Consider the following 13203-nt stretch of genomic DNA (forward strand, 5'->3'; position numbering starts at 1 on the left):
CAAAACATTACTAAGGTTTTATTGTGGTATACCCTCATTTATTTCTTGTCTCAGAGCCTTGATGTAGTATGAAACACACTGTACAAAAACAGATAAACAAGTCAACAATGCTTTCTAAATATGTAGCTCAAAATTGGAATAACAGAATCACTATAAAAAAAACATCAGAGAATCTCAGTTCAAAAGTATAAACATGTACAGTAAGTGTGATCAATGCCACTGTAATTGCAGTGAAACCCCCAACAGATAATATGATCCATGTGTGAAGGGTAGTAAAAGTAATAACAGAATGAGATGAGAGATATTTACACATAGGCCCTCAATGTTACAGTGATTTTTGTGACACATTTTGTTGCTTCTTTTTTGAGGTGGAAACATTAGGCATAACGATTAATGCAGAATATTATTGTATTATGTGTCACTATCTGCCCAGACAGATTAATCATAGTCACTGAGTCAAAATGGAACTTTCTTTTGGAGAAAGTGTTGCATGTGGTATGCTCATGGTAGTTTCATTTCTCTGTAAAAACCTGTCTGGGTTATTGACTAAACTGTTCGCTCCAAAGCTTCGACTGAAGGGCCAAGGCGATGTCAATTGGAGTAACGGCTCATATGGGGCGGAAAAACTGAAGCCTGACTACAAATGATGTGGCTTCCTGCAGAGGGGGGAAACACCATGTCAAATGTGTGAATGTGTCTTTTTTTTTCTTCATTTTCTTACCAATTATGACTCTCATTCTCCCTCCCTTTGTTTGCAAATCAAAAAGAGCTCAAAGACAAAACAGCACAGCAGACATAAGTAGTAGAAGATTGATACGTTTATTTAAAAAATAAATCATGTGGCAATTTTATATTAATCAATCTCCTTATAATCTCTATTCCATGTCATTATTCTGATATTTTGTACAAAATGCTGGAACTATTTTCTTTAGTATGCACTTATTTTATGATTTCCTGAATGTTTTACTGTAACTGTAAAGGGTGATGTGAAATGGGTGTGCATATCTGTGTTTGAGTCACTGACGTAGGTGTTTTATCCTGAGTCCATAAATGTCAATTCCTGATAACAGTAATAGTGCAACTGTGTGACACATGCGTACCCACCTACACACATGCACACACGACCCTTTACTACACACACACACACACACACACACACACACACACACACACACACACACAAACACACACACACACACACACACACACACACACATTGTTTACCACAACAGCACACTGTACATGGAGCTGGTAATGTTTTCACTATTAAAATTTGATTTTGAATGAGTTAAGTGTCTGACTGTGAAGTAATGTAAAACAAAATTTCAACCAGCACAGAATCAGACTGGCTGATATGTGTGAGAATAAAAATTATTTATGGTTCAGACACGCACCCAAAAAAATAAAAATAAATAACATTCCCGCCTGTGATTTTGGTCAGACTTTTAAAGCCATTGCGAAAGTGATGTGGTTGAAGTGTGAAGGAAGTAAATGCAGAGATCGAAACTCTGGACCACAGAAGAAAAACATAATAAAACCTTTATCCCTTGATGCATGAGCCTGTAGGACTTTGACAGCATGAGGAATTGCATCATTTTCACTATTGGATAGGTATGTCTTATGATACATTCTTAACTAGGTTGTTAGGATCTTATGATAGCTTTTGTGTGGACGTTACATCCAGTGAACCTCAACAGTATCTCAGGGAACTCAGGGTATCTCTGGCATAGGAACCAGAGAGCTCCTCCCTGGCTAAACTTGCACGCAGACCACAAAGGTAGTTTTTCTTCCCATTTGTGAGGCCTAAAGTTTCAGGTGAAGAGGAAATGGTCCAGTTTTCTTGCAAGTTACAGGATGAGTGTGATTTTTCCAGTCAACAGTCCAAAAGGTCAAGGTCACCCACTCTTTCTGGTGACACAGACCTTGATGCCCAAGCTGCTCTCTGATAATGTGTTATAAGCTAGTGGTCCCCCATATTTTTTCGCTTGTGAGAATTTAATACAAAGCCATGTCTACTTGCAAACACAAGTTCACGTCTATAAGTTGTTACCCGTTCAATCAAAAATTGAGTTTTGAAATCTTATTGTTTCAGAGACCTGAAAAAGTAAAACTATACACTATTTTACAAGAAAAATAGAATAGAGAAAATTAATAGACATGATATTATGCAGCAAATAAAAAATGTTTTTTACTATCTCTGTAATCATCTGGGGACTTCTTAGATTATCTTGTGATCCATTTTAGGTGTTTGTTCAGTTTGATGTAATTTAAATGAATGTGATATTTTTAAAAGCTGGCCAGATTCAGTAGATATAGATTTCCGTGGTCCTGCGAAGTGCGTCCTGCAACATACTGTATGTAGCAGCCAAGAGATAAAAAATGTGTGATAACAGCTTCCTCTACTAGACCAGACCAGTGATAACATCGATTTCTCTCAAACTTCAGTTGTAGCTTGCTCTTTTTTTGTGATAAAAACCAGAATTGAGGTCTACAATGGACCAAGCATTGATATTGTTGACTGTTCACTTGCTCACCTAAGCAAATTTTATTATTCTGTACATCAAGTCCTGTATGTAATAACAGTTTTGAATCACAAAAGGAGTTGTGTCAACTAAGTTTAAAAGGCAGAGTTTGTGAATGTGGCACTTCAGTGTGTGAGCATCAACTGTTACCTGTGAAAATGCAATAAATATTCATTCATACTCTGTTTTGTCCCTTTGACATAGCAGTGTTTGTCTTAGGGGCCATTCTTCCTGTGCACCTGTGCTAGTACTTCCTGTCTCAGTCGCCCTCCGCTCTCCTCATCCCCCCCACCCTCAAACCGCATCCTTCACACTGTCACAATAATACTTGAGAGAAAAAAATACATTACTCTACAGTCACAGACAGAAAGACTACAACGCATAGGTGTTCAAGTGAAAACAACAGGGTCTTCCCCATCTCTACCCCTCAGTATCATGATAGCTTCTATCATTTACAGTACACAGCAATACAGTCAAAAGGGGTGAGAAACGGCCAGCGGTTTACTTTCACATTCATGCCCTCTTGCATGTGTGTGTGTGTGTGTGTGTGTGTGTGTGTGTGTGTGTCTGTGTGTGTGTGTGTGTGTGTGTGTGTGTGTGTGTGTGTGTGTGTGTGTGTGTGTGTGTGTGTGTGTGTGTGTATGTGTGTTACTCCTGAATATGCTGTAGAGATCTCTGGGAAGGATAGTCGTTTGTTGGAGATGTGTTCTGTTCCTGGATGTGATCAAAAGCCCGCATGTGGTGGCCATTGTTCTGCTGGTAATAGCACACCAGTTTTCTGGCAAACACTGGCTCCACCTAAAATGAAATTAGGTCTATGAAATATGCCTGTGACGGCTGAAGCATGTTATCCTATTGTGTCCTACAAAGGAAGAGAGCAGTACCTAAAGAAGCAGTGAACTAGAAAGATGGTTTGGTGGCTAGCATAGGCTACTGCGTAGCCTACTAACGATTGTAATGCCTTCATTTATTGCCTTTTCAGGTTCCCAAATTTTTTTAATTACCATAGAACCTACATAATACCTAAAATATGCATGTTTCTTTCAGCATTCTTGTGAATAAGTTCTCATACATTTATTTACTTTATTGTGATTATTTACAGTCCATTAATATGAAAAAAAATGTATCTCTGTTTTGTTAGTTGTCTGTCTGTTGGACTCGACTACTATTTATATTTTCATTGAATTCAATATAATGAATTTATTTACATTTTAATACATTTAATGGTAGCTTAACCACTGCATTGCATGAACTCAAATAGCTAAGCTAATTAGCCTTAGTAGGAGCTGTTTAGCTAAGGCTAGCTAAAACTCACCAGCTAGCATGATATAGGGCTCTTAGTTGCCTTTACTGTGGTTAGCCTTTATTTTAGCTCTGTTTTGTAGTAAGTGCAAATTTAAGAAGGTGTTTTCACAGAAATTACACACATATATGGTATAATATGTGTAAACAAAGAATCAGATTCAGGTCTTAACTTACTTTAATGACTTAATATAATTTTGACATGCATTTTGTGTTGTAAGACAGTATTGAAGTCATACCATATGCATTAGCTAAGGTTATTAGAGTGATACATAATTAAAATATATTTCACCATAATAATGTAATAGCTCCTATGCTTTAAAAAATGTTTTCAATTACTAGGTAAAGCTTTGTAGTGTGGGTACCTGTGCTGTGATCATCTTCCTCGGGCGCTGGGGGTCGGGGTACTCGTCTCCAAAACATAGCACCACCTGGTGTCTCGGTAAATGTCGGCCATTATGGGCAAAATCTTGAAGCTCTGGGAGAAGAGGAGCAAGAAAAGAGAGGACAATGAGGTGCATTACCCACAACAAATCCACTATGTGCTACCTATCATACAATACTTTCCCTAATCATCGGGACTTTTCTGGAAACCACTGATATGGATAATGGAAATGTCATTGTAAATTGGCATATAAAACTCAATCTTGTCATACAGTGTGTGGACCACAGGTGGTGGGTGGGGACCTCACACACTTTGGCCCCCTGCTGAGAATGTGACTATAGATTTTTAGTGCTACTTCAACACTGTGAGGGACTTACCCAGCTGAAGCACCTGCAGCCTTTCCTTCATCACTATCATTAACATCACAGCCATTATCAACATGACCACAACCATCGTCATACTGTAAATAGCTGAAGCAGCATGGTTATTAGTGCATTACTTATTCTAATCACTTAAAGAGTTTAATAAGCAATCAAACCCAAATCCATTATCATCCATTACTATGTCATGTCATTTGTTAAGTTTTGTTTTGGTCAAAATGTTAGACTCAAACCCTGGTGCAAACACCAGTGGACAAAATACTGTGAGCACATATTAATTATTATTATTATTATTATTATTATTATTATTATTATTATTATTATTATTATTATTATTATTGTTAATATTATAATAATAATAATAATAATAATAATATAATAATAATAATAATAATAATAATTAATTTATATAGCGCTTTATGGTTACGCTTACTTGCAATATGATCAAACATAATACAATGGTATCTCAAACTATTGGCTTTAACCATTTATTACCATTAAAGTTGACTCAACACCTGTGCTGGAAAATAACTAAGTACATTTATCCTACTTAATTACAGTACTTCAGTACAATTTTACTTTACTGGAGTCCATTCATGCTATACTTTATACTTATACTTTACTAGGGAGAAATGTGCTTTTGAGTTTTGACAACACTGCATTTATCAGAGAGCTTAAGTTACTAGTTACTTTGCAGATTCATTCATGATTGTCCTATAAAATATGATGCATCCCTATGGATCAAACTACAAAACTGTATATAAAGTAGTTCAATTTGCTGCATGCATGATAACACTTTACCTCTGAGGAGAAGTTATAATAGTTGGCAAATGTGCATTAATAAAGTTTACCTTTAACTTAAAGGTCCAATAGGTAATACTGCAGCTAGCGTTGAAAATGGTTACTACAGTCCAAATTCAAAATACTGAAAAGAGTCGTCTCCCCCGGCCCCTCCTCCCTAGCGTCGAAGTTCATGGGAGATGCCAGGTTGAGAACGCTAATCCCAATATCACACAATGTCAATGTTAGCTTGATGCTAGTCTCACATTGCTGTCTCACATTACCCCACAGCGCAGCGGAGTTGCTAGATGCTGCTATGTTGACAGTTATAAAAGCCCATGCTCTCGCGGAGCTCTGTACCCAGCTGACAGTTACCTTTTATTGACTAACCGTAACAACAACGACCGCTAAAAAGCTTTGTGCCCAACTGACAGCCACCTTTTCTCGGCTTAATGTCACTGCAACAGCCGCTAAAAAGACCGCAACCTCACGGTCGTCTGTACCCAGGACACAGTCACTGTTTGTTGGCTACGCCTGCTGAACAGTAGCGAGGGAACAATTTCAGCAGGGGGGAGTTGTCGGTACTACTACTTCCAGACCCGTTATACAGCTTATCTATACACTGTAAGTCAATACATTACACATTATGGTTGCATTGCATGCCAGTTCATAAGAAAGTGGGAATCATCTTACTGTCCAACATATCATAACCTTGAAGCTGGCGATGGTAACGTTAGCCACAATAACATAACATAATGTTACATACATTGCAAAGCCGCGACCTGTAGAGAACACTGTGTCCCAATCTAACAATTCAGGCTACGGGGTGTTTTGCCAAAGTAAAATTGCATGTTGCATGCGGTTTCTGGCATGTGTCATGGATCTTACGTTAGCAGTTAGTGTGTATTAGCATGTCGGCGTTAGCACCAGTCAGGATCACTTCACCGGCTGTGTCTAAATCTTTTTTGCGAGTAACTAACTTGAGTACTCTATGTAATTTAATGTGAGCACATGAATGTTGAAATTAATGAAAATGACTTTCCCTACGTTAGCTGTGATAGAAATTAATGAAGCTCAACGCTTACCTGTTAAGGAGGAAATAGTCAACTTGTTGTCCTTTTAGGCTCTAAGCTGTCTCCATCTTTTAAATACATCTCCAATATTTACCCATGTTTTACATCGTCTCTGGTTATAATGCAACCGTTTAGAAAGATGGCAAGTTTTTTTTTTTTTTTTTTGCGTGGATTGAATTAATCTATCTCCGTTGATCTTGTTTGTTTGTTTGCTGATTCCATGGCTGTACTATAGCTGTAGCGCGATGGGTTTGCGTTTTTACAGGTATATCTGGCAACCCGGCCAGGCTGTCAAAATAGGCAGTTGATATCAACACAAAGGCCAAAGCACAAACAGAAATTCCGTCATGGACCGGAAATTTCAAAAGGAGAAATTACTGGCTTTAGCATTGTTGTCAGAAAACATAGTATTTCAACTTAGCATGTTTCCTTAATATCTGATGACACATTGTGGTAATTTTTTGATTACAGTAAATATTTTACATATTGCACCTTTAAGGTAATATTTTAAACACAGGACTTTCACTTGTAATGGAGTACTTTTATTTTATGATATTACTACTTTTCTAACAATATAAACTTAACAAAAGTATTTTCAACTGCAGGAGTATTGTATTGAACTGCATGATATTGCACAGGTGTTTTTGCCATTGTGTCCAAACCTGCACATTTGAATAAAACACAACAGAAACATATTAGTGCTTACCAATAAGGAATTGCTGGGTGTCAAACAGTTTGCATGGCTGCTCCTTTTCCAGCTTGTTGGGTTTATCCATATATGGAGCCAGAGGTCCTTCCCAGTACACTCGTCCCTGGCAGAGGCGCTTAGCGTATAACCCATCAGGTGTCATCCACAGAAGCACCCCCTTCTCCAGTACATTAGGAAGCATCTCAGCACCCTGCCTCTGTGACTCAGGGTACGGGTATGGAAAAAGAATGATTTCTGCCCCGCTGTGAAGCTTGTCCTCTGGGCATGGGGAAGAAGAGGAGGAAGAGGATGGAGAGGAGGAGGAAGGAGAGGTGATCCGACAACCTTCTGGGCTGGTGGTGGTAACCTCCTTCACCAAAGACTCTCTGTAGTATAGGGACACATGCAGGCTGACATCTGGAAGAAAGAGACGAGCATTTAGCTGATGGATCCTTGTAGAAAACAATTTGAGCCTTCCAGCCTGATCAGATGGAGGCCCTGAAATGTCAAGCTTAAATAAAACACAATTCTCAGTAATCTTGGCATGCAGAGTATTACTCACTTCTCTCATCATTCCAAGCATCTTGTTAACCCTGTTTTTAAAACTACCATCATGTGATAGATTAAAAAGAAACTACCTGCATGGCCTGCAGCTCTGAGTTCAGAATGGGGAAGTAAGTAGGTGTTGTACAAAGTGTTTGTAGTTTCTTATCTGTAGTTTCTTTTCTTTTCAAAATAGTAAACAAGCACGTGAGTGAATGTCTGTGTCCATTTGTCTTTAAATGAGTCCGAGATGATTCTTTACCTGTTATGGCATTGTTTTGATCGATTGAATACACAGGCGGTTGGGACTCTGAAAAGTAGGTGTGGAAGGAGAGCTGAAAACCTGTGGAAAATAAATTAAATAAATAATGGGTATTGACTGTCAAAGGGAATTCTGCCACTTCTTTGCAGGGATGGGTTTTCTTTATTCTTGAAGTGGAATATGGAACAAAATCAAGCCTGGAGAAACTGGGAAAAATCCATAACTTTTTTGGAGCCTTGCAGTAGATATGGCACAGAATTCATATGTTTCACACATATTTCAGTCATGCACAAAACATATCTATCACTATCTCAAACAACCAGGTCTTCCACATAAACAAATTTGGCACTTTTTGCTGCACGGACCACTGATCAGTAGTGCATAGCTGCTGAATCAACCACTGCCTGTTTCCAAGCCACTTTACTTCTGCCATCTCTTCAGCCTGCAAATGCATTAGCACCATGGGAATTATGCATGTATATCCTTTCAATATGATATAGTTGAACTGTTTTGTATCCCAGAATTCTTCTGGGCTTCGGGTTTCTTGAGCATCACAAGAAACACATTCAAATGCATGCTTTTCATGCAATGAATAGTTAACACCTTATCAAGACTGTACTGACTAAAATACAAAGGTAGCAATATATAAAAATATTTCCTTTAAATAGTATACAAGTACAGTATAGAGTGTTGCCTTGTTTAATTAATCTATGGCCAATACACCATTTGCATGGTACTAAGCATAATGACTTTACAGCTAGCTACGTTCAGCTAGTTTTTTTCTTTGTACATGAGAAGATCAAATACATATATACGGACAGAGTAAGGTGCAACTGCTTCTCAGTATTGTTTTAAAATAACAGCCTGTGAATTTACATAAAAAATTATGTGTGTAATTAATTGATTCATACTTTATATTAGAGCTGGGCAATATGGAGAAAATCAAATATCACAATATTTTTGACCAAATACCTCGATATCGATATTGCGGCGATATTGTAGGGCTCACTATTGGTGTTTTCACAAAAAATTTACACAATAAGATTTTTGATAAATAATCATCAGTAATGTGGATATAATGATATAATGAACAAGTGTTTAAAAGCAAATAATAGAACAGCTAGAACAGTCTGGTAATTTCAGAAAATAACATCACTTTACTGTAATGTAGCCTTTAAAACCTGGAAAAGACAACACTTGGGTCATATCTAGCCTCATATATCGATGTCGATATACTATTGATACATTGCCCAGCCCTTACTTTATATGGTAATTCTTTACCTTGATATTGCAGTAATGATTAACACTATTAAAATTAATAGTGAGTCTTCTTCCACTATAATTGGTGCTTCCCAATTACCTCACTTGATTACATCTATGGGGTTTATGTATCACCCAAACCTAACCCTTGTTCTTTTTTATGCATAAAAAAGTTAGCGACACAACTGTCTCTAAACTTGTGGTTGTGTAGGTTTTTAAAGATCAAATTTAAATTCCACTGACATTTTAAATTACCTAACACCCTACAAGTCACTGATACTATTTACTATTTAGATACCTATTTTGAACAGTCTATGATAATACCTTAGGATCTGTTAAAGGCTCAGTTCATAGATGGATCAGAGCATTACACGATGAAACATATAAGCGTTATTACAAACTCTCTTTACATTTTCAGTGTCAGTAAAGTGACTATTCCATTTCAGACTTCTCGTTTGATAAAAAGAATCACAGGGTGTCACGGCTAGGTGTTGAAAATTGATTATTTGCATAATATACAGTATGTGAACAATACAGTCATACTTACATGCACAGTCAATGATTAAATCTATCTATTCCCTCTATCGTGTTATAATCCTGGCCATATCTTACCATTTTCTGTGTGTGACCCTGGCCAAGCCCGACTGAAAGGTGACGGGTAGTGGCACTGACCATACTGCAGCTCTGCATGTGGCCCATGGTGATGTGGAGGAGGAAGAGGTTGTTGTTCTGGGGGTGCGTAATCCCTCCAGTCCCTTCTCTCCTGAGAAACCATATAGCCGGATACCTGAGAAAGAACCACAAGGGTGGTTACTCGGAGAAGATGTCATTAAACCAAGAAACTTGCAATCAGCAATGCTGCAGATTAATATATATGCTCGGACCAGTCTATAGCATGCAGCAGCCACAAAATCAATCTGCTGACCTGGTTGTGCATAGACGTGTATGGAGGAATATAGCCAAGGGAGTTTATAGGTGATGGTGTCTCCTCTACACTCATTTTCATTCCTGTAAATGTACAAAACCAAAAATACATTTGTTAGATAATTGGTCCACAATATTGGCCATGCTGTGTTGTGAAAACTATGCATCTCCATCCCACAAAAAAACAGAACCAACATCTTTGAAAATAGTCCAGGATCATTACATTGCTTTATTGTGCAGATTAACAATAAACTGAGAGTATATGAGACACAATATTCTGTGAACCTAACTAACCTAATTCATGTTGGCAGGTTAAAGTGCAAATATGTTTTTTCCATGTTTTGTGAGGTCCTGCTATTTTCATTTAAGTGACAGGGTGATTTGGGACGGGGTGTATTGCAAAGTAAGGGCAACGACTGAGGCGGAATCCTGTTGATTTCGATGTGTTAGCTCAGATAGCAAGAACTGCTCTGGTGTGACAGAAACTGTTGTATGATTTCAGAGACTTAGTTATGCAAGGCTGGAGGTCGCCTAGTTGTGTTATGTGCGCCCTGAGCTTAGTAACCGAAGCCCTCTAAAAAAAGCACTACGGCCTTTTTGGTACATGCTTTGGCTTCCTTTGTGCTTCCTGCCTCATCAGAAACTACTGCAGTGGTGCATATGTTTGTGAAAAGTTGCCAATAGTCTGAGATGCTGTGTAAAATGCAGATATGCAAATGAACCATTGCTATGGCACGGCTTCAGATTTTACAGTTTATTATCACATTTCAACCATAATCTATTTAACTCACCTGTCACATCATGGGTGGCTAAATGTAATTCTCACAGCATTTTTGATGGATGAAATGTACATACACGTACCTCTTTTGGCTGCTTCTGGAATGATTCTGTAGACTTTATAGGGGTCTGAGATGTCTAGTTGGCTTCTTTCCACTAACTCATCAAAGTCATTGCTTTTATTAAGAGCACAGCGTAGTCTTGTTTTCCAGGTGGGGGGATCTGGCTTGTCGACACCTTCCTTATATTTTCCCTTAAACAATGCCCATGCCTGAAACAATCATTGAATAGAGTCATTTACACTTCCTCTTTAGTCATACCTATGTTAAAAAAAGTTTGAAAAAAGTAAACAAAATCTGCTTTTTAGAATAAGTACTACATTTTGTTGGTAATTCATAAGCAATTGGTTGTTTAAAATGCTACTGTTAGAGGCTTCATGTGCAGTGTGAGAGGGTAGATGGGATAGTCTGACCTTGAAGAGCGCAGCATCCTCGTCTCTGTTATAGTCTTGTTTTCCTGCATGTTTCCACGGAATCCTAAAGATGCTTTTTTCCTCATTTTCCCAAATCAGGCCAGGATATACCCTGCTGTCAATCTGATCAATCAACCACTGTCTCAGTTTGCCGTTGCCACAGCTGACGGACATGCCACTGTCCTCATCTAGGTTCATCTCTGCAAAGACAAGAATCTAATAAAGCAACAGTAGGCACAGTAAGGGGACGTAGTTACATGAAATTCTACTTTTTTTTTATAATGTAAGATTCACTCATTTAAATGAACATGAGAAAATAAGTTTGAGAAGACAGTTGATTAGAATTATAGGTTCAGCTTAAAACTGTTTAAGTATCATTATCACTATTTTTTATATTTTGTGTCAATATTGATTTGTGTTCTTTAAAAGTCTTGACACAATTCTCGACCTTTTTACACCACTACCAGTTTAGATGTTACTGATTATAGTGCATATCCATATATATATTCACGTATACATACATATCTACATGCATGTGCCCACGTGTATAAAACATACACATAATTAAGAAAAGAGAAAAAAATTACTTTCAAATTACACTAATGCCAGGGTTAGTTAGTGCTCCACATAGCTTCTCCTCTGCAGCCCTATAGATGTAATATTAGCAATCACTGTGAAAACATTTTATCTGGACTACATGTAAATTATCTTACAGTTAACTCCGGTACAGCTAAGAAGCTGTGCACTGTCCCTGGAATAATATGAATGAAATAAACGAATAAAATATGAAATAAACGAATAAATACATAGAAACACAAGTCATGTAACAATAGCTATAATTTAAATACAATAGTGTCAACACAATACAGTGTATGGTCAAGTGTTGAAACTTAATATCATCAGTTAAGTAGGATATTAATTCAACTTTAATAATAAAATGTAGGCTATTAGCCTACCAGAAATTCTAAGTTAAAAGACAAAGATATTATCTTTAGACTCGATACTGTACAGAGGTGAGTGACTGACATCAGGCATTTTCTCCTGACTCAAACTGCTGGGGTTAATTGGTAAAAGTTTCCATTATTTAGTCATTCGTTGAAAAGGAGCTGCTGCCGCTTACCGTTGATCACGCGAGCTCTCCCCGCTGAAATCTGTTTTGAAGCTCTCGGTGTCCTATTCTTAAATGTTATTACATCTTGATTTGTTACAGGGAGGAGCCTCTCGTGCTCTGTGAAGTTCAAGAGGAGATGCGCAGCAATCAGGCGCTCATTTCTGTGAAATTCAGCATGAAACTCGGCGCCCACGCAGCACTGCGGTGGGGAATCCCTCTAGTGACACCCTAAGCAGGCATCGGGACGAATGGAACCGTTACCTGTGCATATCACCAATACAAAAAATATTTCCCCACACGTATTTTTCGTTTTTCTAAAAGCCTACAAGTGCTAATTTCCAGTGACAACTGTTAACTAGAAATTTCTATAGATCTTGATTTTGTTATTGGGGAAAGATTGAATTGAGGCATGAGGAACCAACGTCAGTAGAGACATTGTTGAATCTGAAAAATGTGTTTTAGGCTACTTTAGTATTACTGCCCTCCAGTGGCTATCCATGTGCATCCCCAGCTATCTAAAGAAGACTACTATATGCAATATCTCACTATGCTGAAATGAATTGTTTTTATTTTTTTATTTTTTACAGCTGTATAGTCTCTAAACACAACTGAGAAGAAAGAGTGATAAAAGAACGTGATCTTGGTGTGTTCAATGTCACCATGCATGACCTCCCTTGCACATTAGACAAACAGGAAGACAACCAGGAAACAGAGACATAAACAC

At 37.8% G+C, this 13203-nt stretch overlaps 1 protein-coding gene across 2 annotated transcripts; it reads right to left on the minus strand.

Moving 5' to 3' along the window:
• Positions 1–705: 705 nt before the first annotated feature.
• On the minus strand, positions 706–12634 carry irf4a (interferon regulatory factor 4a). 2 transcript variants are annotated; one of them, XM_031294144.2, is made up of 10 exons: positions 12489–12634; positions 11369–11568; positions 10981–11167; positions 10121–10203; positions 9808–9982; positions 7936–8016; positions 7149–7547; positions 4190–4302; positions 3166–3320; positions 706–3101 (listed from the first exon to the last, which is right to left on the minus strand). In XM_031294144.2, the coding sequence occupies exons 2-9, from the start codon at positions 11564–11566 to the stop codon at positions 3171–3173; spliced, it is 1386 nt and encodes a 461-aa protein (XP_031150004.1). In that variant the 5' UTR covers positions 11567–11568; positions 12489–12634; the 3' UTR covers positions 706–3101; positions 3166–3170. The 2 variants fall into 2 exon arrangements, with proteins under 2 accessions (XP_031150004.1, XP_031150005.1); XM_031294145.2 differs by having other exon boundaries at positions 706–3095; positions 12489–12609.
• Between the last annotated feature and the right edge of the window lie 569 nt (positions 12635–13203).

Source organism: Sander lucioperca, chromosome 9 (assembly GCF_008315115.2).
Source record: "Sander lucioperca isolate FBNREF2018 chromosome 9, SLUC_FBN_1.2, whole genome shotgun sequence".
Taxonomy (NCBI): Eukaryota; Metazoa; Chordata; class Actinopteri; order Perciformes; family Percidae; genus Sander; species Sander lucioperca.